At 44.9% G+C, this 25764-nt stretch overlaps 1 protein-coding gene across 3 annotated transcripts; it reads left to right on the forward strand.

Moving 5' to 3' along the window:
• Positions 1-1727: 1727 nt before the first annotated feature.
• LOC311438972 (carnosine N-methyltransferase 2) lies at positions 1728-14340 on the forward strand (the record flags this gene model as incomplete). Of its 3 annotated transcripts, XM_084524082.1 has the most annotated exons (9): positions 1728-1820; positions 2346-2547; positions 4617-4678; positions 6170-6308; positions 8084-8136; positions 11215-11322; positions 11427-11557; positions 12151-12244; positions 13260-14340. In XM_084524082.1, the coding sequence occupies 8 exons, from the start codon at positions 2522-2524 to the stop codon at positions 13613-13615; spliced, it is 969 nt and encodes a 322-aa protein (XP_084380208.1). In that variant the 3' UTR covers positions 13616-14340. The 3 variants fall into 3 exon arrangements, with proteins under 3 accessions (XP_084380208.1, XP_084380209.1, XP_084380207.1); XM_084524083.1 differs by lacking the exons at positions 1728-1820; positions 4617-4678 and having other exon boundaries at positions 2410-2547; XM_084524081.1 differs by lacking the exons at positions 1728-1820; positions 2346-2547 and having other exon boundaries at positions 4555-4678.
• Between the last annotated feature and the right edge of the window lie 11424 nt (positions 14341-25764).

The raw sequence follows: 25764 nt of genomic DNA on the forward strand, positions 1-25764 counted from the left end.
ATTTTGCTTTTTTCAGTGCTTATCAGAAGTCATACTCTTTTCCCCATAGGAAAAAAAACTGCACATGCATATACTGAATTTTAAACTCCAAGATTTGATTCTACCTGGAATCTGCTAAATATTTAATAGGATTAGTGCAAAATAAAACTTATTCCATAACGAGAAATCTTGTTATTAACTACAGAATTGCTAGTTATCTTACTCTGCACCAGATCTTGCGTAATGTAGAATAATGTGTGCACCTTCACTTAGGAGAATACAAAAACTGACGGGTTTACCTTAGAAATTTTGTCTAGAAAACAGAAAATATCTACCTGATGAAAACACTTCCATTAAAAACAAAACAAAACAAAACAAAAAAACTGCTAAGGAAGAAAAGAGCTCTGCTCATAATAAAATAAAAGCTGCATTTACATGGACCTTAATCAATTGTTCCAAACAGAGTTAAGAGATTTTTAAAAATAGGCTAAAAATACCATGAGGAGCTCTGTAAAAATGCTGAGAGCCTTCCTGACATTCATCATCCTAAAAGCTGATCGCTGCCAAATGTTAGAAGATAAATTCATTGAAATTCCAGGTACTCACCAAAGTGAAATTGGCCAGATTATGATTTATTCTTTTTTAAATCTTCACAGTTCTAAACAATAACAGCAACAGCAGAATATCAAAAAATCCCAGGTGGAAATATTTGGGAAGCAAGAGGGCATAGAAAACTGGGATTTAAAAAAGGATTTTTATTTTATTTTATTTTATTTTATTTTATTTTATTTTATTTTATTTTATTTTATTTTATTTTATTATTATTATTTTTTTTTTTTTACTTTATTTTATTATTCTTTTTTTTTTTTTTTTTCTGGGTAGAGCTGTTGCCCAGCATGTTTTCTATGGAGCGGTGCAATCCAGGTGTATGTGCTTGACCTGGATTGGAGCAAAGCACAGATTACCTAAACCCTATTTTCCATCATCAGTCAGTCCCAAACTGAATCCACAAGCTGCAAGGGCACCGGGAGCAGGCACATGAGGCAGATGTGCCCAAACCATGCTCCCTGCATCCCCAGCCGCCTGTCCCATCGCATCCCAATTGAATCTGAAGCTGCAGCTTGGAGGTGGGGTGAGTCCCCAGTGCATCCCACCTCAGGCCAGTGGCTCAACAAGCCATACCGTGAGCCCAAACTCAGCCTGGGTGACATGCCATGGCAAACCGATCAGGGATTTCCAAGTAACCAGACACGCTTATTTGGAGGCACAGGTCTGAGGCTTGTCTCTCCACAGGCTGATGAAGAAGGGGACACTGAGGGGGCATGGCACACTGTGGGTGATATCAAATCCTAAGGAACAGTGGCTGAACTATTCCTGCAGGGCCAGCAGCTCCCACACTGGCTGCAGCCTGTAGGGAAACAGTGCCCCTTTTTTTTTTTGCCAGCAGGCTGCCCTTAGCTTTAGTCATTATCCCCCTGCAACCCTCAGAGCCCAAACCCCAACCTTTCTACTTGCACGAAACACACAGTTCAGCACGGATTTAGTCAGGAGCTTGCCAAAACACCCAAAAGCACAGCGTGCCAAGGGTCCAGCCCCCAAGGCTGTGGCTCCTCTGAGGGCTGGCGGTGCAGCAGGGCTGTGCACAAGGCGCCCTTGTCCCCTGTGCCGTGGAACAAAGGCCGCTGCTGTGCGCTAATGCCGGCGGCTTGGCGGCGGGCAGGGGGGTGATGGGGCGGGCACGGGGTGGATTAGCCTCCAGTGATCCCACACGGAGCTTTCTGAGCACCCTGCAGCTCCCAGACGCTGGAGGTTTCTCCACAGTTCCCTGTTGCTCCGGGAAGGTAAGGCTGCGGGGTGCCCGGCCTGCTGAGCGCAGTGCCTCGGGGTGGGGCAGGCAGGGCTTTTGGGGTGAACACCGAGAAAGCGAGCAGGATTTATGTGCCTTCTGCCACTAGCTCAGGGAAAGGGTCTTGTGGTTTAGCAAGACCCCCTGGCCACCCAGCATCCCCTCCCCATGTCCCCATGATCCTGTTCCTGCCCTGTGTCCCCTCTCTGGGGATGTTGGCTGGAGGCATGGCAGGGCTGGGGCAGACAGCGTGAAGGAGAGGCAGAGTTCAAAGCAAATTAAAAAGTGCATAAATAGCTCCTGGGTCTGCTTGGTAGAGGCTGATGTCCCTCAGCCACTTCCACCGGAGTTGTAAAGGCCTCAATCTGTCCCTTTTTTCCCCCCTTAAAAACAGCACAGCTCCTTGCCAAAGCGTTTCCCCTGTCATCCCCTGTGAGGGAGGACGGCACCGGGGACGTCACCGCTCACACGGGGCTCGGGTTTCCCGTTTTCACTCGAGTGACACTGTCTGTCCTGACAGGTGCCGGCAAGAGGCCACCGCCAGCGTCCCCGCAGGCTGAGTGAGCGGCTGGTGCAGAGCAGGACGCCGGTGGCAATGCTCACCTAGGGTACCCGAATCCAGGCACCCACACACGGTGCTGCCACCACACACACGCACAGCCAGGTGGAGGAGAGACCCCAACTCCAGCCCCAGCCATGGAGCCGGCCCCCGAGATGAAGAGGTATGTGGGTTTGGGAAGGGCGTCCCCGTGCAACATGGGGACGTGTGTGATTTGGGAATGAAAGCACGTGTGCTCATGTCCTGGGAGGGATGGGGGCTTTGTGGAGAGATTCTCTGTGTTTAGTGGTGATGGAATTAGAGAGATGCTGGGCTCGTGGTTTGGGGTTTCAGTCAGCCTCCAGGGAGGCAGGAGCAGGAGGCTCCTTGTGCCTCTGCCCACGCTGCTGCCAGAGGGAGCCTTTGGCTGCCGTGCTCAGTGCTCCCGGTAGGTTTCAGAGTCCTGGACTAGCTGTGGGATGGGCAGCTCCAGCCCAAATTGTTACAGTCAAGTCTATTTTTAATCTGTATGTCCAGAAAATGGAGAATGTCCATTTATCCCCAGTGATAAGTAAGGCTGTTCCACCTTACCAGCAACAAGAATTAAGCAGTTTTAGAAACCCTGCCCGGGGAGAAACACCGAAAACCTCAGTGGAAGAATTAACTTGGCATCATCCTTCTTGGTGAATACTTGTGCTGCACAGTCTGTCCAGGCCACCTGGCAGGTCTCCTGGGATGGCTGGAAACATTTGACCGGTCAGAAATGGAGTACGTGTCCCCGGACCATCTCTGTGCAGGGGGTACCATGCCACCTCTCAGCATTTTAGTGGGAGATTTATTCTGAAAACCATCTTGCTCGGTTCAGCCAGCAGAGAGGGCAAAAGAGTCCTCTCTTTTGACAGGCAGAGACGGATGAGGTCAGAGGGTTGAGTGGAAATTTGAGGGACTGGCCTGCAGCCAAGCTGGAGCTCATGGAGGGAGGCTGAGTTCAGGCTCATTACTGCTGAACTTTTGCAAGGCCTTTTCTGGGAGATTTGAGATCAAGATGGTAGAACTGAGACCCTTGATCTGCCTCTCGGGAGTCAGGGGAGCTCTTTCTACAGGATTTTGGCCATGATCTCCTGTAACGGACTGTTCTTGAAGGACTCTGGCACTGCCCCAGCATCTCCAAGTATTCTGGGACACTTTAGTCTCTTCTTCATTCACCAAAGAAGTGCGTTATTTGCACACGCACCCATTTCCATGCTACCTGCTAGCACAGTCATTGTATATTTGTGGTTCAAAGCCTCCACTATAAGACTCCCATTTTTCTTTTCCACCTGCTGGCTTGTTTCCTATTCATGTGAGAGCTTTTCCCTGGCAGAGGGGAGTTGAGGGCTGCTTACCGCTTTTGCAGACTGTTTGTCATGAAGCATTTTGTAATGACAAAGCTTTGGGAGCAGCAATATGGCTAAACTGAGGTTATACAGGAATATCACTCCTAAGTAGAAGATGACTTTGCATAGGTAGCTTCATGCTAAAACTTTATTTGTAGAAACGAGGTCTTCAATTTCATTTCATACCTTCCTGAAATGGTGTCTCATCCCTATTTCATAGATGTGGCACATTATCATAGGAAAATGAAGATGTGACTTCATTGCTGGAAATCTTCACACGCACAAAAAATAAACAAAAACCTATATTAAGAATGAAAACAATACCTGAATGAAAATAGTAATGGTACAATGACTTCTTTGCCTTTTTCTCTTTGAATCCTATGTCTTCTAATATTCACCCAAGTAACATTTGCATCCAGGGAAAACTGAGGTTAAAAAACAAAAGCAAAACAAACACTGAAACATTGGGCCAATCAATGCACTTCAGATGCTGAAGCTCACTATAGCCTTTTCCTAATTTCACTGTTATTTCTTCTACTCCATTCATGATTAAAGGCTTCACAGAGTGTGTAATATCAGTTAATCTAATGCCTTCCACCGTATTGACTGGTTAATGATTCTTCAGAGGGAGAAAAAGCTTCCACGGCACATCTCAGACAAGCAGTGGTGCAGGTGGCCACTCCATCGGTGACACTTCTGGGTGATCAGCTAACCAAGAAGTTCTGACTTTATTGTAGTAAAAGAACACAGACACTATTGATTATTGAGCAAGGACAATTTGTCCTGGAGTATCTTCCTTTTGTTCTGCATTTTCAATGCAGCTTCATAAAAGCGTACAGGTTCTTCAAATAACTGAAGTGCTATACTTTCCTTACAGGAATAGGTTCCCCAGCATGAACTTTGAAGCAGAGATTCTGGCAGCTCCACACGATAATTCAGGTATTTGGGAGAAAAATCAAAAACCGAAAAGGAGATGAAAGTAACCTACCCACTCCACTTGCTATCACTACAAATATATCTTGTTTTGGAAACAGAGTTGGAAGTTGTTAAAAAAACAAACAAGCAAACAATAAAACAGGATACTACACTGAATACAGTTCAGGGAATGTCTGATATACACTAGGGTATAGTTCAAAGTGCTGAGGTTAGATATTGATACCTTTTCCTCCAATAGGGTTAGACATTGGATCACCATTCATACCTTGCAGAAAAACAGCAGTCAGGGACACTGGTTTTGGAAAAAGCATTGGCGTCCAGTTAAGATTGCACAGTCCTGCATGACAGATACAAAGTCTTTTTATCAGTAGCAACTAAAAGCATAATTTCAACAAGCAACTCCTCAAAAGGCAAAAATGAGGATGAAGATGCTCTGCTGAATCCCGTCCTGGCCTTCATTCTCATTTTGTTTAGGAGGAAAAGCTGGTGTTTTGTTTTTTTTTTTTTTTTTTTTGTCTTTCTTTCTGAACACTACATTTTTAATGCCAATCTCAGATGTTGAGGCTGGCACTAGCACTGCATCCCTACTGCAGTCTTCTGTCTGCAATAGTCCCCACAGACAGTAGTCAGCTGAATGGCGAATTCTGGTGAGCCTCAAGTCATAGTCTTAGCATTGCTCCTCAGACCCAAGCAGCTGGCCAGAGCTTGTGCCCTGGCAGGAGCACCGTTGTTAGGATGAGACTGCAAGAAATTGTGTTTTTGCAATAATTGCCTCTATCTTCTTGAGTTGCCCTGGGCCTTTGTTCAGAGCTGCAAATCTTAGTCTTGGTGGCCTGCACTTGAGCATGAACCCATTCAGCTGAAATGCTGCCATCTGCCCTCATGGCCACGAGCTGAAACTTCCAGCAGGGAATTCACTTACCCGGCAGAGCATGGCTGTCCCACGCCAACGAGAGTTGGAAATGAGGCGCACGGCGTTAACTATTTTTGCTTCAGCTGCAGGTGTGCGTTTTTTGTGTTGCATCACCCCAATAGCAAGTGTGCCAGCAGCTGGCGGTTTCATTTACGCTGTCCAGCATGTGCAAGAGCCACAGCCCTTCCAGGTCTGGACTTGCTGAGCAATTGCCTTCTCATTCTTTGCCTTTAGTACTTCAGCCACTTCCCTTTCTGCAAATCGAGTCGTATCCAGCTAAGCATCTTCAGGAAATAATGGGGCCATTTTCCTCAGGGCAACCTGCGGTACTGATGGTGACTTAACAAATATACTGGTGTCAAGGGGCATCAAAGAATATTTTTCACACCTTTAGTGTCAACAGACAGAAAGTTTTCACGTGAGCCCACTTGCATGGATGGCTCCTGGGCTCCGTGTCCTCCCGAATCTCTGGCTTCTGTTGGGTTGGGCTGGGTTTGGTTTGGTTTCTTCCACGAGGTAAGTGTTTCGATCCTTTATTTGCCTTGAAGTCACTTACATATAATTCATATTTGTTTCTCAAGAGCTATATGTGGTCCCCTCCATGAGAAGTCTCACGGCTGAGGAGTATGTGGAGGCCTTTAAGTCATTTTTGGATCATTCGACGGAGCACCAGTGCATGGATGAGTTCAACAAGGAAGAAATGCCTCGCATCATGGCAGGGTAAGGAGCGCATCCACCGAGGTGTGAAAGCCATCTGTTATCTGGGGAGGGCAACCTGTGCATAAGGGTCAGCAAACATGTTTAAGGGTTCTCTGGGGCGTGAATGAACTTTCAACGCTTTTCAGTTTTAAGTCCCTTAATAGTGGTCTTTAGGATATTCAGTTTAATGTCTCAAGTATACACATAATTTCAATTAATACATTGTGTTGCTTCTCAGCTTATGTTAGGGAAAGAATCAGGACCTTATTTTCATGTCCATCTGCTTTCATTAGCTGATTTTCAAAGGATTAACGATTTTTGTTTTGTTTTTTTTCTCCCCCTCCTTTTTTTTTTTTTCTTCAAAAGAAAACTCCCTCTTGTGCTCTATGCCTGCTTTTGGGACTTCATCACACATCAGTCCAAACAGAAACACATCTCTAATTCTATTCTAGTGACTAATTCTTGCTTTTCTCAATCCCCTAAGACCTCCTTATTTCTATCCTAAGTCGATTTGCATTGCTTAAGTACCAAATGATAATCAGTTTTGTGAAGTACTGATGTAACATACTAAGCCTGTGTGACTGCAGATAGTTTCAGAACAGGCTAGATCCAAACCACAAGAAAAGTCTTTCAAGTTTGGGTAATTTTTGGATGCTGTAGAAACTGTATTCTCCTTCAAGAAAAATACTTAGGCAGGTAACTTCGGATGCTTATATCTATGTCTGTGTCTCTCTAGCTAGCTATCTAAAGTAATAGAAGCAATAATAAAGAAAGAAATTGTTTGGGGAAAATTTAAACACAGCATTTCTTTATGTGAATTTTAACCAATACTGTTTGCTGGACCAATACAAAACATTGCAGTTTAGTAGCATTCTAATTTGGGGTTGGTCTGAGCTTCCATCTTCCACCCGTGACATCTTTAATCCCGGAATAATACACCTCCAGCCCTCACTAGAGCCAAGGCTCCCTGACTTGCTCACAGCCCCCAAGGATTTCCTACTCTGTCCCCTCTTTTGAATCATTGATGTGGTGTTTCTTGAGATTTCATACGGGAAACTCTGTCCCTCTGCACAGGCCTGAGGCACAACAAGGCCACGAAGTACTTCCATGTAGAGCAGCAAGCAGCCTCAATCCCAGGAAGCTCATCCTCGAGCCAGGCTGTTATGAAATACACTGCCAACAACCTCATGATTTTTTATTTTTTATTTATTTTTTTTTATTTTTAATTTTTGGATCTGAAGTAGTTTTTCTAAGGTAAAAATTATTGAAGTTTCTGACCTTTGCTCCCAATTTCAAGCCACGGTGAACATTGAAAAGAGAATATTTACTGTCACATGGATAGCCCAACTTTTGATTTTTTTCTGAGCATTTATAGCCAATGTCAGAAAACCTGACTTGTCTCCTGAGGACGAAGAGGTTTACCCCAGCTCACCTTGTCCCTACAGCCCTGGTCAAGCACAGTCTCACTCCCTGCAAAGGGAACCCCACACCCCAGGTTTTCTTGAGGTTGTTTTGCATGGTGCCAGCCACAGCTTGAAGAAAACTCTGGCAAGGGAACAGAAACACTATATCCTGCTGCCTACTGTACTTTTAAAATATGAGCCTGCTTACACAGGGCCAGATCCTGCCAAAAATAAGTTATAGCTGGGCTCCACAGGGATGCTCGAATTTTCATCTCAATTCATGTGGCACATGTCAGTAAAATTCCTGGGCCAACATGGCATCCGGGATATTAGAATTAAAACACAGAGTTGTGTGACACAGTGTGGTTGAGTAACGTGTACTTGTAATTTCAGCCTTGGCAATGGAAAATCCACGATAAATGTTCTGGGCGTGGGGAGCGGCACAGGTAAGGAGCTGAACAGCACAGCTGATGCTGGGGGGTGGGGGTCCCAAGGGGCAAGGGAAAGCTCTACCCAGGTTCTGGGCAATGGGGAGAATTACTCGAGCATTAATAACAGTATTTGTCATGGAAATACCTTCCTCTTGATGACTTTCTCCTGACTATATATATCTAAAAGCAAGGAGTCCTCCAGGTTAGGTAGGAGAGCACCTTCAAACCTCATCGGAAGGAATTACAGACACCTGGGATTTGTTCCACCCAAAGGTCATGTCTTAGAGTCTCCCACCCAAAGGCACCTCCCCACATTGTGCATTGCCTTCAGGGTCTGCAGAGGTGAAAGCTGGGCTTTGTTTGGCTGCAGGTGGTGCTCAACCAGCAGAGATGAACGTGAGCTCGCCACAGCTGTTAGCAGGGGGCTTTGTCAGCTCCTTCAAGATGTGCTTTTGAGAAGTTATTATTGTTTTTATTTGGTAACAAGTGGCGTTTTACTGCAAATGGTATTTCCTCCACCTCCCCCAGAGAAGAAAAATCTTTTGGCAGAAATAACCTTAAAGCTGTTGTAAATGCATTTTTGGAGGGGAAAAAAAAAAAAAAAGAAGAAGAAAAAAGCATGCAGCTTTGCTCCTAGGGAAACTGGGAGGAAATACAAAATAGAGAAAAGAAATAGCAGTTTAATTTGTCAGACTTTGAATTTGTTTTAAAGTATTTTCAACTGAATTATAAGTGTTAATACTTTCTATTGAAAGATTTTTTTCTCACTTGTTTTGATTGTTTTGCTGAGTAAGAGGAAAATAGCAGTGATTGTTTTCTCCAGCTGGGAATATGCTGGAACATATAAGAGAGTGAGGAGGAAGGAATCGTTCAGTTCTCAATTACACTCCGTTCTCATTAAGTAATGTAAAACCGACACTCTGTTTGACTCCAAGAAAGCACAAGGGAAAGGGGAACCCTTTACACTGCCCTCATTTTTCCTTATTTCCTCTTCAGAAGAAGTTTCAATGGGAAAGAAAAGCCCTAAGGCAGGCTGGCAGGGGCACAGGCTCGCACCCTGCAGCGTGCCGAGGCTGCCTGAGCTGAACTCGTGCGTGCTGCACGGGAGTGAGCCAGCGTGGCACCGAGCGAAAGGTCATGTGTGATCCCTGACCTTCTTGGGCTTGGACTCTGGTTTCACACGGCCGAAATCAGTTTAGTTGACTGAACTATTAATGGGGATTGTGACCCACTCTGCATCCTAAAAGGATGCTGCTTGATCCTGGCCACGCTTGCTCATTCAGCCCTTCTTCCCTCGGCTGTCAGCTCCCGGTGAGTGACCGGGTGGGACGTGGCTGCTGTGGGGCTGCACCCCCATTTCAGCAGTGCCCCGATGTGGTTTGTGCTGAAGGGTTGTTGCTCTCAGCTTCCCTGGTTTTCTGCAGGAGGCACGTGAGCCTGGGGATGGGGAAACCTGAGTAGCGTCAAATGGTGAATCCCCAGGGAACATCTTTGCATTTTATTGCACCTTCTGAGCCCTGTCTTTTCTTTTTTTTTTTTTTTTTTTTTTTTGTGGGGAGATCTTGGGAATGTCCTGTTTGACCTCACAGAACATGTGAAATTGTTGTCTTACCCACAGACTTTCAAGGTGTCAGCATCTTTGCTTCAAATTCAAGCCAGCAGCTCCCACCTGCCTCCACCAACAAAAACATCCAACCTGTAGGAAGGTGGTGACCATGCAAAGAAAGAAAAGAAAAAAAAAAAGATTTTTATGTAACCATTCATTCAAGGAAGATCCTTGCAGCAAGTGGTTGAATCAATTTACAGTCCTAAAGGCCAGCTGGTAGTGCCTTGGGCTGGGGAGCATCAGCAATTAGCAGTTCCCAAATGTGAGCTCCCCACACAGAGCATTGCTGCCCCATGCCCTGGAGCCTCTGATGGTGGCAGAAGTGCATTTCAGCAGCAAAGGGGTATTTTAAAAGTGATTTTTTAAAAATGTTTTTGTTTTGTTTTGATTTTAACTCTGTAAAGTTCTGTAATCCAGTCTTTGAATTAGCAGGTGATAATGCCCTTGGCAGTATCATCAGCAAAAACACACAGTAAAACAGAGTTTCAGAGTAGGAACTCCTCTGTCCCAGCTCACCCGCAACACCAGTGCCAGCAACGAAACTGCCTTCAATGGATGCAGCCTCAGCCTCTTTCCTTGTGCCTCTGGCCAGCCCTGCACTGCCCCTGCCACGTGTCTCAGGGGTGCTGGGCACCTTTCTCCAATTTCAAAAGACACGTCCTTCCTTGGATGTCAGCGCAGTGCCAGCATGACTGGTATTTCCCTCCTTGAGTTCTGTTTAATGTAACACCTGTCAAAGATGACAGCTTTCCTCATAACATGTCCATCCACTAAAAGGCTAGAGAAGATGCAGTGTCTCGTGTCAAGCCCTCTGTGTGTGACATTTTCGTGGGCAGGACTATTTTTAGGCTCCACCATCAGCTACAGACAGGATCCTTGCAGAGATCCACTGAAGGCTGTCACCTCTGTTGTTTATTTCCATAGTCCCACACAAACCAGATGGACTTTGTACACTTGGTGCATCACAGCCTTTCTGATAGAGAGCAAGGGTGACCTGCATCACCTTGAAAGGGGCTGGGTATTTTCTAGGACAGAAAGACTGAAGCTTGCTCCTCCTGAGCTCGGACTGTGACAGAGGAGCACCAACAGCTAAATATGCAGTGCCAAATCTCTCCCTGTCCCCATGCTAACTTTGTGTTTTTCTTGAAAACTAATGATTCCTGTTATTTTTTAAACATTGATCTTTGATTATTTTAACCTGTTTCTCCCATGACCCAGAGTATTGTCATTAGTAGGTTTCTGCTCAGTTGCTTATCTCTTCCTTGTTCTTAGTCTTATCTCTAAGTGTATGTTAACTCGAGCAGTTAGACATCGTGATAAGGCTGTTACTGTCTGAGATGCCACCATGCAAGGTAGAAAGTGCCTCACTTCTGCTTTGGGGATTTCCGAGCAGTAGGTGCACTGGCATCCTTTCATCACCATTCAAGTGTTTTTTTTTTTTTTTTTTTTTTTTTTTTTTAAATAATGAATTTGTGTTTATTGAATAGGTGAACAGGATTTGAAAATGCTCAGGATCCTGCAGGCTGCACATCCAGGGGTCCTTATTAACAACGAAATCGTAGAGCCCAACCCACAGCACGTGGCTGCTTACAAAGGTGAGGCTCTTTGGGCCACCTCCACAGCCTGGGGTACAGCCAGTACTGTTGATTTGTATGATGATTTGTTCTGCGATTTTTTTTTTCTTCTACTTTTTAAACAGAGCTAGTTAATCAAGCTCCAGATCTGCAGGGTGTCTCCTTTATTTGGCACCAGCTCACTTCCTCAGAGTATGAACAACAGGTGAAAGAGAAATGCATAAACAAGAAATTTGACTTCATACATATGATTCAGGTAAGGAAGTATTTTTTAATATAAAAGTATTACATTTCAGCACTACCTTCTGCTGGATGTTGGGGGGACTGGGGATGAACACAGTTCTCCAGCAAACAACAGCTTCTGCAGCAGCTGTACAAATATTAAACCTCATTCCTGATCCACCCAGGTTTTGGTCTCTGGTTTTCACTGGTTTAACTGTATGGTGGGTAGTAAAACAGGACTGTTGGACAGACACTTAAAACATCACACAGAGACCAACAATTATGCTTTGCCACTTCAAAAAGCTGGAGAGTTTTTTGACCTAATCAGAATAATTTGGATGGCATTGAATGGAAATATTAGTGAACATCTCTATCTGTATCTGCACTCTCACACAGGGGCCTCGGCCGTGGGAAGTCAGCAAAGATAGTGAAGAACTTGCCTAAAAAGTGATTAAAGGGATGCACACATCTTGCAGCCACAACACTGCTGGGCCTGAAGGGCGGCGCTGGGCGGGAAGCGACGGGGAAGTCGTGTAAAGCACCAGCTCTATAGAGAGGGCCTAAACCCTTGCAGGGCTCTTGCACCACACAGGAGGAGTAATGGCTGCATGCAACTCTCCCTTCCAGATGCTGTACCGTGTGGAAGATATTCCTAATACCATCAAGTTTTTCCACAGCTGCCTCGACCACCAGGGTAAACTCCTGATCATAATTTTGTCAGGTAAGAGGGGTGTCTCATTTTTTGGCATCATTGCTGGTATTTTGAAGGGCTGTGAAGTATGAGAGCTACTAGTAATTGCCTCAGGATTTCAGTAGCAGTAATTCCATCACATTTAAACAAAACAAACATATCATATAGGGAGCATGCAACCATGGTCTTAGTCTCTTGGACCCCAATGTCTGATGAGACTACAGACATAACCTGCGTGCTCTTGCTTCCCTGCATGAAAAGTAGATGAATGACTACGTACCTTGTAGAAGCTTCCTGCTGTGAAATTACTGGCTAGAGAGAAGTGTGGCTACTCCTGGAGGAAAGCCAGTTCTTGTTTATGGTGAAATGAACACCATGCATAGACAGCCTGAGCTCTGGGGCACTTTGCACAGCAATGGCTAAAAACCCAGCAGGCTGAGCAAGGGGAGCTGCCCAGAGCTGTAGGGTTTGAAAAAGAGGCATTTATAAATTCATCATACTTTTTTTTTTTTAAAAAAAAGTGTTTTTTCCACTGTGCCATTCATGAGTTCCCAGCTCATGGAATAGTGGACAAAACACACTTCCCCATGTTCAACATTAAACCTCCCTCCAGCACCGCTGGAACGCTGGTTTCTCTTGCTAGCTGGGACAGACTTTTTCAGGTATATGCTTTTGGATGTGCACTTAAAAATGAGGTTCAGTGCATAAAAATGCCTGTGCTATCAAAGGGGCACTTAGGGAGTAATGTGCATGTGCAGGCTCTGTGCCCTGATATAGTTGTGTGCACTCCTTGGTCCTTACAAACCCAATGCTGGTGATGGTCTCTTGGGAATTTCTCTGAAACAGGAGAGTTTTGGAGGGAGGGCTGCAGGTGGTCATGTTTTTACCCATCTTTACGAGTGGACTCAAGTGAGGGGAAAGCCTTTCCACTGCTCCTGGCAAGGTCCGTGCCAGCAGCGAGCATTTCAGCCCCATTCAGTCTTTGCACTTGCTGGTGTTGAGCTGCCTTGGTGTTGTAGGACTGACCTCTCCTCCCGCTCTGCAGACAGCAGCGGGTGGGCCAGCTTGTGGAAGAAGTACAGGCACTGCTTGCCTTCAACCGACAGCGGCCACTACATCACCTCTGACGGCATCACGGCTGTTTTGAGGAGGCTTGGCATCCAGTACCGTGTCCATGAGTTCCCATCGGGCTGGGATATCACCGAGTGCTTTGTCGAGGGGGACCCAGCCGGAGGCCAAATGATGGATTTCCTGACGGGGACGAAAAACTTCCTGGGCACGGCCCCGCCGGCACTGCGGAGGCGTCTGCAAGAGGCTCTCTGCCAGCCCGAATGCAGCAGCAAGAAGGACGGGAGGGTCATTTTCTGCAACAACCTGAGTATGATCGTAGTTGAATCCTAGAGTCTGGACCAACTGCAGAGGCCAAGTCAGGGTGGTGTTTGGGTGAGGTGGTTGTAGGGGGGTGTGCAGGAAAGCGGGGCTCAGCCTCCTGTTCCCAGTCTGGAGCAGCCTGCGACATCAAGGATGAGCTCTTTGTCCCATTGAGGTCAACAGGGCCAAGATTTCCCCCTGGAAATCTAGTCCAACCTTAGGAGAACATGTTCCAGAAAGTAAAGAGCTGCATCTCACTAAAAGCCTGCATGGAAGGTGTTTTCTTTAATGGTATGCATCCTCTCTCAACTGGATCTCCAGTTTTCCATACAGACGGCATGTTTACATACCTAAAGGCATGTCCATGTGACTAGGTGCCAGGAGAAGGCTGCAGCCCCCATACCAGCTGCATATGCACCCGTTTCTTCCAACTGAACCTGGACAAAACCACCAAGGAGTCCCCGCTGCTTTGCCCCAAACACGTGCCTCAGTGCACCCTGACTGGAGCTGCTCGCTGCTCTGCACTAGGCTATTACAAAATTGTTATTTTTTAAATCAGCATAGCTATTTACTACCCTGAACATCTCAGCATCTCGCCATATAGACATGTCTTAAAAAGTTTTCCACCTTTTTGTTTGGAGAATTTCTGGATTACAGGATAATACTTGCCCTGTGCTCTTTCAGGCAGGTATTAATTTTGTTACTTTCTTACTACTGTTTTTCTCCATGTAAAATAAAAGCCTCTTTAAACCAAAGAATGTCACATCTTGCTCTGTATATGTGGGCTTAGAGAAAATGAAGAGCAAAGAGGCTGTTTAGTTAAAATGGTACTTTGCATTTTTCTATTTTTTTTATGGAAACACTAAGTGCTTCTGTAAGTGAGAAAGGTGACCCTGAGGATGTGGAAGAGCCGAGCTGAGCTGCAGCCACCTGGCTCTTGCCCTGCACTTACCCATATAGGTGACTGCAGCACAGCACCTACATTACTTAAATACAACGCATGGGCTTAAGATGGTCACACAGGTAAGTTGAGACTACTTCTGCACGGTTCTGAGCCTTTCAGAGGGCTGAAGGAGGTGCTGCCAGGGCAGCTGGATGGAAAGGGAGACCTCACCCTGCATTTTGGGCCATGGTGCTGGGCAGACTATGGGCTGAGCACATGTGCAGAAGGGGCTCACGGTCCTGCCGGCCCCATTGCAAATAGGTGTCAAGGCAGGAAGCACCACCTCAGATGGGAAATAGCTGCAGGTGCAGAGCTCATATCCATAAGCTGATTTTTCATGCCGGAAAGTGTGGGCCCATGCTTTTCAGAGACATTTCCTCTGAAACTACTGTATGGAGGGAAAAAGGAAAAAAGGATCAAAGTGGAAAGCACTATGAAAATGGTAGCATAACATAATCTCTGGAAGGACCAAGGCATCCTCATCTGTAAGTACTACTGATTTGGCTCTTTCTTTGTTGTCAGCTTAAGAAATACCAATCCCAACTGGACAGCCTCCTCTGGAGTACCCTGTACCTATGCACAAACTTTCCATTTTGATCCATAACATTCTTATTCTACAGTTGCCTCCTTTGCTTGCTTACAGCACTGGGCAGGGAGTAGATGGCTGGCCTGGTGGACAGGCTCTCAGCGATGCTCCTGTGTCCTCCTTCCACTGTTAATTCCCATGCTTTATTTCCAGGTGTTAGTAATGTCTCTGTTTCTCTCTAGTAAATTAAAAGAAATATATATATACCAAACATCAGGCTGGCTTTTCAAGCTCCAAAGAACCACCGACTTGCTAAGTTCCCCCAGATTTTCCCCAGCCCAACAGCACTTAGGCTTTTACTCCTCCACGCAGTTTCCCGAGCAGATAGGTGCATTTCCAGTAAGCAGATGCTCAGAAAAAATCAGTGAGATGAAAATTTACTCATGTCTTTGTAAATCAATGCACAAATGCTCAAAGACAATGAGCACTTCAAAGCAGGCTGTTCAGTGCCAGCCCAGGGAGATGAAACAGGGCACCCCATTAAAACACTGCTGCCTAATGCTTTAGCTGTAATTTTTCTTTTGATTCTTGAACAGCAAGTCATTTAACAGCATCCCTGCATGTACACCTGGAGGAAATACTATCCTAAGTGCCTATTCCATTTATTTATATATGTATTCTCGCTTTAATAAGTTATTTATTAACTATTTTTTGTGCTGTATAAGACATGCTGTTTTCCCAGGCAGAAGGTCGGTCTTGGAGGTGACCACGAGAGGGCTGCAGCAGCTGGCGGATCGGATCTGGCTCTGAAAACGTTTGAGATGCTGAGCTGGAGGAACAGAGCCAAGCAGGCAGGCAGGATAACACTGCTCTGCCTTAGCTCCGCTCGCCTTGCTGGATCAGTGCATCCTCAGGTCAGTGCCTGCTCCCTCAGCTGCACAGCTTGTCCCAGCTGTGGATGGAGCAAGCTTGTGGATAACCACGTAGTAAGCTGCCGTGAGTGCTCTGGGGTGGAAGGAATGCCTACAAAGCCCAGACTGCGTTATTTCTAAATAGAACAGTTTCAGATTTTATCCTTATTTCAAGTTAGTAGAATATCTATTTCAATAGACTAGCATTACTCGCCTTGCATGGTACAGGAATAAGAGAGAAAGCAGTTATTTTATACTACCAATGAAGGTTAATTGGATTTTTACTTGGCCTGTATTCAGTCTTGGGGGCTAAACTTTTGCCTTTGTAAGGCACATTAAGGCTTCTCTACTCATGAACTTTACTGGGGATGAAAATAGTGTAGGAACTGCAAAATGTAATAGCAGCTCACCAATGAACTGACAAGCTCAGTAAAATACTGGAGCATGTATTGAAAAGATTAAAGCTAGCTTCAACCAGGAAGCAAAATATAAAAGTACAGATGCTGAAATTCTTTTTTCTTCAATATTTGCCTAGAAAAATTCGCTGAGGTTTGTATCAGGAAAGAAGAAAATATTTGGGCACCCCATGCATTCTTCATGAATAAATACATCACAAAAATGAATGGCTGTAAGGTAGGATGTCCAATTGCCACAAACCACACAGTGTCTGTGTTAGCAGTGCTTAGTGAGACACCGGGCTTAGCCCTGCACATTTCAGGCTTAGGTAGCTAGATCTGGAGCCCCCGGGAGAAGAAAGCTGAGGCAGGATCTAGATGTGGTAGAGCAGATTCCACCAGGTTGTACATGGGAAACCCCAGAGACACTAAGGGATGCTTATGCCCAGTAATTAGCCCATCAGCAGTCCTGAAATCAAGCAGGATTTGTTATTGCTTCCTCAAAAATACTAAGCTGGGAGAGCTCTTGGTAGGAGGAGAGGAGAGGAGAGGAGAGGAGAGGAGAGGAGAGGAGAGGAGAGGAGAGGAGAGGAGAGGAGAGGAGAGGAGAGGAGAGGAGAGGAGAGGAGAGGAGAGGAGAGGAGAGGAGAGGAGAGGAGAGGAGAGGAGAGGAGAGGAGAGGAGAGGAGAGGAGAGGAGAGGAGAGGAGAGGAGAGGGGAGGGGAGGGGAGGGGAGGGGAGGGGAGGGGAGGGGAGGAGAGGAGAGGAGAGGAGAGGAGAGGAGAGGAGAGGAGAGGAGAGGAGAGGAGAGGAGAGGAGAGGAGAGGAGAGGAGAGGAGAGGAGAGGAGAGGAGAGGAGAGGAGAGGAGAGGAGAGGAGAGGAGAGGAGAGGAGAGGAGAGGAGAGGAGAGGAGAGGAGAGGAGAGGGGAGGAGAGGAGAGGAGAGGAGAGGGGAGGAGAGGAGAGGGGAGGAGAGGAGAGGGGAGGAGAGGAGAGGGGAGGAGAGGAGAGGGGAGGAGAGGAAAAAGAAAAAAAAAAAAAGAAAGAAAAAAAAAGAAAGAAGAGTGCAAGAAAGCACAAGCTACAACTGGGAAGATCTTGGGTCTGTAGAACATGTGAGATGGCCGGACCCTACTAGGGCTCCCATCCCTGAGAAGGAGCCAGGAAGAGCCAAATAGGAGCTTCATTTCCACCAGTCAGTTCCCAATACTCTGATGACACTTTTGGTTAGACCTGCCAGCAAGTTTGGAGAGAAAACGTGTTTTGTCATACATTTTAAGAACGGTAACTCTGGTCATTTAGAAATATGATAAGGAAATTTTCAGAGCTATCTCTAACTCCCCACTGCTTTGTCAACATTTTCTAGCATTGTATTAATCACTCCATATGTGTCTGTAAACAGCTGATACTATGGACTAAAGATTAGAGCTCATTACTCCCATGGCTGTTTTCTTTAGGCTTTAACTCGATGGGCACTATGCCACGGACTTCACTTGGACAAGACCAAGCCCTTTGCTTTAATGAACACTTTGCGATGCTTTCCTAGCTCAGAGTGGTTTTACTTTATAAGGTACCTAAATCATCCAGAGGGTAAATGTTTTGATTTCATTATTTCTGGGAAAAGGGCTAATACACTTTTAGTGCTGAACAAACAATCTGAGAGAACTTGATTTGTAGATGTTTTCACACAGATAAATGTTGACTTTGGTTTGTTGTGCTTGTGCAAATCATGTCACTTGTTACTTGGGAAAAGGGGAAGGCATTTGAGGAAACTCAGAAAAATTCTACAGATTTAATACATTTAACTGATAAACCTTCTTCATTATTCAGTACCAACTACAGGTTGTTCTCTGATTTTAGATACTGGTTATGAATTCTGGGAGGGAAAGAAATCCCTGTGATTCAAGGCAGAAATAGTTAACACAGCAGAATCTAACAACTCAACTGCCAATAACCTTCAGTCTAAAACTTATTCACCCAAACTTTCCCCTATGTGATGGGACTTGTTTTTGTACATGATTAAAAAACAACAATGACACGAATATAGATTTCAGCCTAGATGTCCTTCCTGAACTTTCTCAGTTCTTAAGGTTTCCCTCCAAGGTCTCATCCTTCCAAAATCCCTTCTTCAGCAGAGCATCCTCCCCTCCACAGCTTTGTCTCAAGGCATCCAAATGAAGGCAACCATCCCTCCTGCGCTCAGGGGACGCGGGGTCGTGGCCAGCCTCCCAGCACGACTCACTACCCGCTCCTGCCAAAAGTTAATGCAGATTTTTTGCTTCGGAGCATAAGGTGACACAAAACAAATGACCTGCGCTTGTCTGGGTACTTTACGAGGAACGTGTCACCCCATTACAAATGCCTTAAAACAACAAGCACTGCCAGAGCGTGACTTCACTGCACTTTGTATAAATTATTCCTGAGCCAGTGCTTAATGTTTATTAATATCACTGATGCTTCTGAAATGTTAAGTAAGGACATTAATATAACCTATAATACAAAGCCGTGTCAGGGTATTAATAGGAGAGCAAACCTCTTGCTTCCTCCTCTGTATGGGTGAGCAGTATTTCAGGTCCCAGCATATGTAGAGGAGCAGCTACCCCTCAGCAAATACATTCCCCACACTTGTGGGAATTTAAATAAACCTGCCACCTCCATCACCCAGCAATTAGTTGTTTTTGAACATTGTTAGCATTCATACCAGTACTGAAGTCATGTTCACATATATATATCGCCATGGTCCCTGAAAGTTTAAGAATATATGGAATTCACTAAGGCTCAGAGAAAAATCCCACCTTGACCAGCATCCTGTCTGGGACAGGGATAGAAAGAAATAAATAGGGAATATAGAAAACAGACTTTTCTTTATGACATCTTTCTCCTTCTGCCCCCTTTCTCCCCTGCCTATATGCAATGCACTGCCTGGGGACCTCCTGCACAAGAGGTTGCCTCCAGGCAATCATACTTCTGTACTGCCTTTCCCCATTAATTTGCCTAATTTGTCTTCACATATTTTGCAAAGATGGGCAAGAGATAAGCCCATTTCAAGTGCCTCTCCATGGTCACTGCCTTCCTCATCCAGGGTAAAAACAAAGCAAAACAAAACAAAGATGAATTTTGCATTTGCTTCATCTGCAATGATTTCTACAACCTTGTTACTCAACTTCAACTTCTTGCAGAACAAGGAAAAGTCCTTTCCCTCAGTGAGAACCATTGCTTCTTGTGATTTTTCTTTTCCATCAGAGTAAAATTTTTCCATGTATTTGTGTTTTCTTTGTAAGTAAAAGAATAAGCGTAAAGCCATCCTGTTTATGCCCTTTATTTTCAAGCATTCCAGAGAAATATACAGTCATGATGAAAGAAAGGTTGAGAAATTTCAGCTCGAGCAATGAAAATTTGGGGCAAGTTCTTAAACATAGAAAAAGGAGATTTAGAATCCAAACAGTTTAAAAACCTTAACGATGGACATTTCTCCTGTTATAATCATATAAATTAAAAAAGCCTTATAAAGTGCAGCCTGCTAAGGAGCAATAGAAAATCCTGAGTTCTTTAAATTTTTATTTTATTCCTGCAACATTTCTCATGTCAGTTAAATATTACCTGAAACAGAAGGAAATTGCAATATCTACAGAATCTTAGGTGATGCTGTGATCACAGTACAGAACTGTCCTGCTTAAAGTGCTTGGACAAATATAAAATTAGCACTTGGCAATGTCATTTAAAAAGGCGTAAAACCCCAGCAAAGTCTGAGTTTCATAACACCAGGCTCAGAAACACAGCACCAGCATCAAAGTCATCCTTTTCTAAAGAGTTGCAAAGTTTCTTTTCTTTTTCCTTTAACAAGAAATGCAAAAGCTCTAAATCTTCTCAGCCCTAAGTGCAGATGGTGTCAGATGAAGTCAACAGGAGACAATGCTTTTAGATGCTTATAAAAAACGTGATTTCGTGCATCTCTCTTACAGGCTATTATTCAGTGATGAATGTGCTGAGGGCCTTTGTGATGCCCAAAAAGTGACTGAGGCTCTTTGTTAATGGCAGAAGGTGGCCTCAGAAGCCCAGCCTGTGCATCTGAGTTGAGATGCTCGTAGATAAGTTCCCTGAGCAGGTCATGTCAGTAGATATAATGTGTCCTTTGAACCTCTGGCACCTCATTCTCTGTCCTCTGCTGCGGCATGTCTCTTTCTTTGAGTAAGGGATGGTTATTTCTTTACAATGGAAATAAAAATAGTTGACACAGAAGTGTGGTGTTTTACCTATTCAGAATGACAGTGGAAAGTTGCACTCCAGAGTCAGCTTGAATAGAGTGAACACTATTAAGTGCCAACATGAAAGAGACCTCTCAGAGGAGATAATGCCTTCACCCAATTAATCTTTCCTAATGAACTTACTCTTTAGAGGTGGGTAGAGCACTTTCAGCGTGAAGTTTGCTTCCTGTGATCATTTGTGCCAATAAAAGTCCTGTGAGAATGCTGATGAAAACGGATGTGAATGTGCCTGAAGTGGATTTATTTTGATATTTTACTTGTCAAAAAAAAAAAAAAAAAAGGTTTGTACTTTTCAACCAGACATGCTATTGTGCCATCTCTTGATGATTTCTGTTCTCTAATAACTCCTCAAATGATAATAAGGCTCCTAGACATGTGTTTCCTTTTGAATTTACAGCTGAGAAAATTCCATGTTTGAAGCACTTGGAAATAGACTTTCATTTGATAACCTGTACTTTTGTGGTGGATAGCTGCTTTCTGAACACCTTGATGGTTATTTCAGTAATAGCGGCCTGCAAGTACTCTTCTGGCTCTGAGAGATTTTGACGGGAAAGAAGCCCTTTTCCAGCCAAGATGTATTCTAATGATACTTTGCACTTAGGCAGATTCTTTTATTGAAGCATGTTTTATTCATTAGTTACCAGACTCTCAATTGGTTTGTTTAATTGTCTGTCTTGCTATCACATAAACTTGGAAGTCCAACAGCAAAGTTTTTTTTTACTATTTTTTTGCTGTGCTTTGGTGATCCTAAGAAAGAAAGTGCCAGAGAGACAGAAGAAAAGTGTGAAAATTCAAATGCAGCAGTGTCAGGCTAAAACAAATCCAGAGGGAGGAAGAAAGCCAGAAGGATTGATGAGAAGATTTTTAAAATTATATCTTTATGATGCATCAATTTCTTTATAAAACTGCAAGCTACTGGTCACTGCCATTAGAACTGGTAGCTAAAACTGGGAGAACATCTCCAGATGAGGGCTCTCAAATGAGCTACCTAATTCCTACTGCTATTTTATGGACTTGTACTAGTGATCAGATTTTCACAGATGTTGGTATTTTGCAGTCTTGGAAAAGAAAATGTGCCCAAAAATTAAGACTGAAGTTTATACATGTAAGCTAAAATACTCAAATTTTAAATGTTGGCCACTGCAACTTGTCTTCTGCTAAAAACAATTCAGTAATATAATCACGAAAGGCAACTATCAGTCTTCTCCATCTCCAATCTAACCAGAAAAAGAAAAAATAATTAATGAGGACAATAGAGTTAATGGCTGGGGAGAAATTACTTTCCAGCTACTACTCATTTCTGGAGTCACGGTAAAATTAGTCACTTTGTGTCTGTGCAGCCTGGTTTCATACCTCAAACTGTGAATTGGGATCATTTTTGAGCACTGCAAGCAGATAATACTTCTCAGCCCCTGTGGCAGGAAAGAATAGTTTCTAAATTGCACTTCGTTAAATATGGTTGCAGAAGAGCCGGTGTGTCCAGGTGATAGGCACTGAACTCCTATTTCTTACCGTATTCTGGAAGAACCTCTCAATCAAAGTGAGACTTTATGGCCTGTTTTTAATTTCACAGTTATAAAGACGAACATGCAGCTTTTTCAAGGAAATAATTGGATACTGTAGAATAAAGCACCTTCCTACCAAATAATAATGGCATATTTAATTAAGTAAAAAGCTATACTAGCTATAACAGATTTTAGTGTCTGTAACTTATTTCTATATTAAAGGGTATTTTATAGCCCACCCCACTTATGTATAATAATTTTATTTTTTCTTTTTCTGCTTCTGTTCCATGTAGGTTAGCATCTATTCTTTTCAACAAATATCTTAACACAGCTTTGTTTCTAATAGAAGTATATTCTCCTTGCTCATTTTTGCCAGACCTTGTATGTCTGCATCTGTTGTGGATGCTGGGGCACAGCAGTGTACCCCATCTTTCTGTCCCTGGTTGTCGCATCAACAAGCTTGGTTTGGAGCAGAGTCTCCATTAGGGGGCCATTGCTGCAGCTGCAATGAATTGGCAATGCAATCTGCTACCAAAATCCTCAAAATCAGCTGATTTCTTTCTCAGTGGGGTCCCTATCCCTTGTTGCTATACCTCTTCATTTAGGGTTTCCAAGGCTAGCCTGTTGGATCCTGGTTCAACTTTTTCAGTCTGCAGTCCCAAAGCCATACTCCTGACTTAGATTTGTTACGGATCTTTCCTCATAGATCCAAAGCATCATATTTTTGCATCTGAAAACAGATATAGTCACACATAATTTCTAGAAAACTGGCAACAGGTTGACTAGGGCAAACTGTTGTCCTGAGCTGGCCATGCAGGTTGTGTGGCAACTCTGAAACCTGAACCTAAGCAACTGTGAAGTTTGAAAGTGCAAATGGCATTTCTGCTTGCCCTAGCCCCTCAGCTTCTGCATTTCTTGTCAATATGATCTCCCCTTGGGGAGTGCTTTGGGCTTCTGTCTTGGAGCAGGAGGGAAATGCTGCTGTTGCTTCCAGAGCACAAGTAAGATGGAGATGAGCTTGGTTTTAAAAGCTTAAACATGCTTCTTGGCTTGTGGCAGGGCTAATGCCTGAGTGAGTCCTCAGATCATAAAAGACACTGATGCATCAGCATCAGAGCCATCTATTTACCCAGGGAAGTGCTGCAATAGATCAATGTTAAATGCTTATTTGCGCTTCACTGCTCCAAGGCACAGAAACTAATTACCAAAGATAAATTAGCCCTTGTGACAATGACTAAGAAATACACATCCCAGGATAGACCACCTTGACCACAAACAGATATATTTCTCCCTCTCATTAGGAGTGGCAGAGGGTTACATGGCGTATCCTTCAGGCAGAATTTACTCAGGCTGGAGGGCTTTGTGGGTTTGTGTGTGCTGAGGAGTCAGCAGCCACTTGTGTCTCTGACTGTCCCCTTTCACTGATAGGTGTCGGTCACGTCACTCCTCTGTGTCTCTGCTTGCCCAGCTGTAGGTTAGCAGCAGGACTAATACACCTTATGGAGACACCAAAAGGCAGAACTGATGGCCCAAACCTCCCAAGCACGATCCAGTGGCACGAGCTTTCTACTTGCTGCCTGGCTTGGGCACGACAAGCACCTTGCTCCTCTTTGGTATTGCCTGTACACCAGCTGGTAGCAAGTAGAAGGTTTCCTGTGTTGTATATGAATGTAAGGAGCTTTTCTAGCAAAATATCCTCATTGCAGCTGTAATTGGCATGTGGTAGATGCAGAAAAGAGCTTAAAAGGACTTCAGTCCGTAAAGCAGTTGCTCCAGATTTACCTCCACTGAACCGTTTGTTTCTCTCTTTCTCCTCCAAAAGTGGTGGCTCTGAATTTGGACAGAAGCAGGAGGAGCTTCTACCCCATCTCGCTCCCTTACTTTCTAACTGTTGAAAGTGTCCACAGAGAGGGGCTGTGGGATGGGTTTTTGGGTCTCTGAGGAAGATGAGTATCTGGGAGGCTGAAGAGCTGCTCCTGGCTGCAGCAGAAATAATTTGTATGAGAAACCTTATGGAGAGGTTCTGGGAATGGTTTCTGGGGGTGATTTGGCCCTGGACACCCACACGGTGCTTGGGGCAGCAAACCTGACCCTAACTGGAGCAGCACATCAGTGTCCAAGCATCTGCAGGAAAATAATGTAACTCAGTTAAACGCAGGCCCCCAGTGGCATCAAACTGACTGCATTGCTTCCCTGTCTCTGTGGACATACACCTACTGAGTGATGCCACTTAGGATTGCATTTGCCTTTTCCACCTGCCTATCTTCCTTTGGCACCACAGACCCAGCTCTTGCCTGCAGGAGAGCAATCCCTTGCTTGTCACCTTGCACTGTCTCAAATTGTCTTCAGCTCTCAAAAAATGACCGATTCTTTCATATCCCAATCTGCTTCTATACTGGAGGTGTCCCCAGGGTTGGTGTGATCAGCACAGTTTTATCACCACACACTTCGTTTCCTGCCGAGATCACTAATGGAAGCATTAAACAATGTGACCAGCCCTTGAAGAAGCACCTCGGAAATGACTCCAGGCCTGGTGGCCCTTTCAGACACCAAGCTGGTGACTTGCTGTGCCCCTGTAAGGCCCACGCAGGCACCAGCTGCTGTGGGGCTCGCTGGGGCCAGCTATGGAGGTGCCTGGCCCTGCCATCACCAGAGGGACAGGGTTTGGCACAGACCTGCAACCCTGTGGGATTTTCTAGTGTCTCCCAAAGGGCTGGCTTGTAGCTCTGAGGTTAGGGACACAGCCTGTGCTCACACAGGACAGCAGACAGGGAATTTGTCCTGCATCTGAGCTCATACAGAACCACCTGGCCAAGCTGGTGTTTTTGCAGGTGGTTTTTCGTCATTTTACTTGCAGGCAGCAGAGGTCAGCATTGCCCTGCTAATGGGAAACCGCACTCCCCACCTGCAAGCGTGGACAAAATATTGCAAAGATCATTTTTTGATCAGTCCCCGTTTTATTGAAGTGAAGTGAGCTTCAGCTGTGGCTTTTCACTACAGCATCTCCTCCGGGGACACGTCACATCCTCTGTGCCTACCAGGGAGATGGCAAGGAAGGCTGTGAGGTGGCCTCACCCCTGTCATGGCCTGTTTAAGGTGCCTAAGGACAGCTGAGTGTCCTCAGTGTGCTGTCATGAGCCCTATGGGATGCCTGTGTCCCTCTAGAAGGGCAGCAGCAGAGGTTGGTACCCTCAGCACCACACATGATGGCAGGCATGGGCTGGGGATGGAGCCCTCTGGGCTGTGCTGGTGACTTCCCCTGTCCTGTTCATGTCAGACCACATTTAAATGAGGATCCCCTCTGGGTATCCCGTGGGGAATGCCCTTGTGGTGGGCTGAGCATGGGGGAGAGGTAGCAGCAAAACTGCATGGCCCCAGGGATGTGACAGGACTGCCTGGGCCTCTCCTGATGCTGCTGGTGTTGGGGACAAAGTGGCCAGATGTGTTCATGCCTCTGGTCCTAAAAATATGCTTTGTGCATCAAGCCACCATAAGGCAGGTAAGTGATGCAATCAGTGATGGAGATACCTGGTTTTAAATGTGTGATTTCTAAACAAGCTTTGAAACACAAGTCATTTTGGTCTTTGAACACAGAAAATCGGTGTTCATGCTTGGTGGTCATTAAAAGTATCTG

This window comes from Aythya ferina (assembly GCF_964211825.1).
Source record: "Aythya ferina genome assembly, chromosome: 6".
NCBI lineage: Eukaryota > Metazoa > Chordata > Aves > Anseriformes > Anatidae > Aythya > Aythya ferina.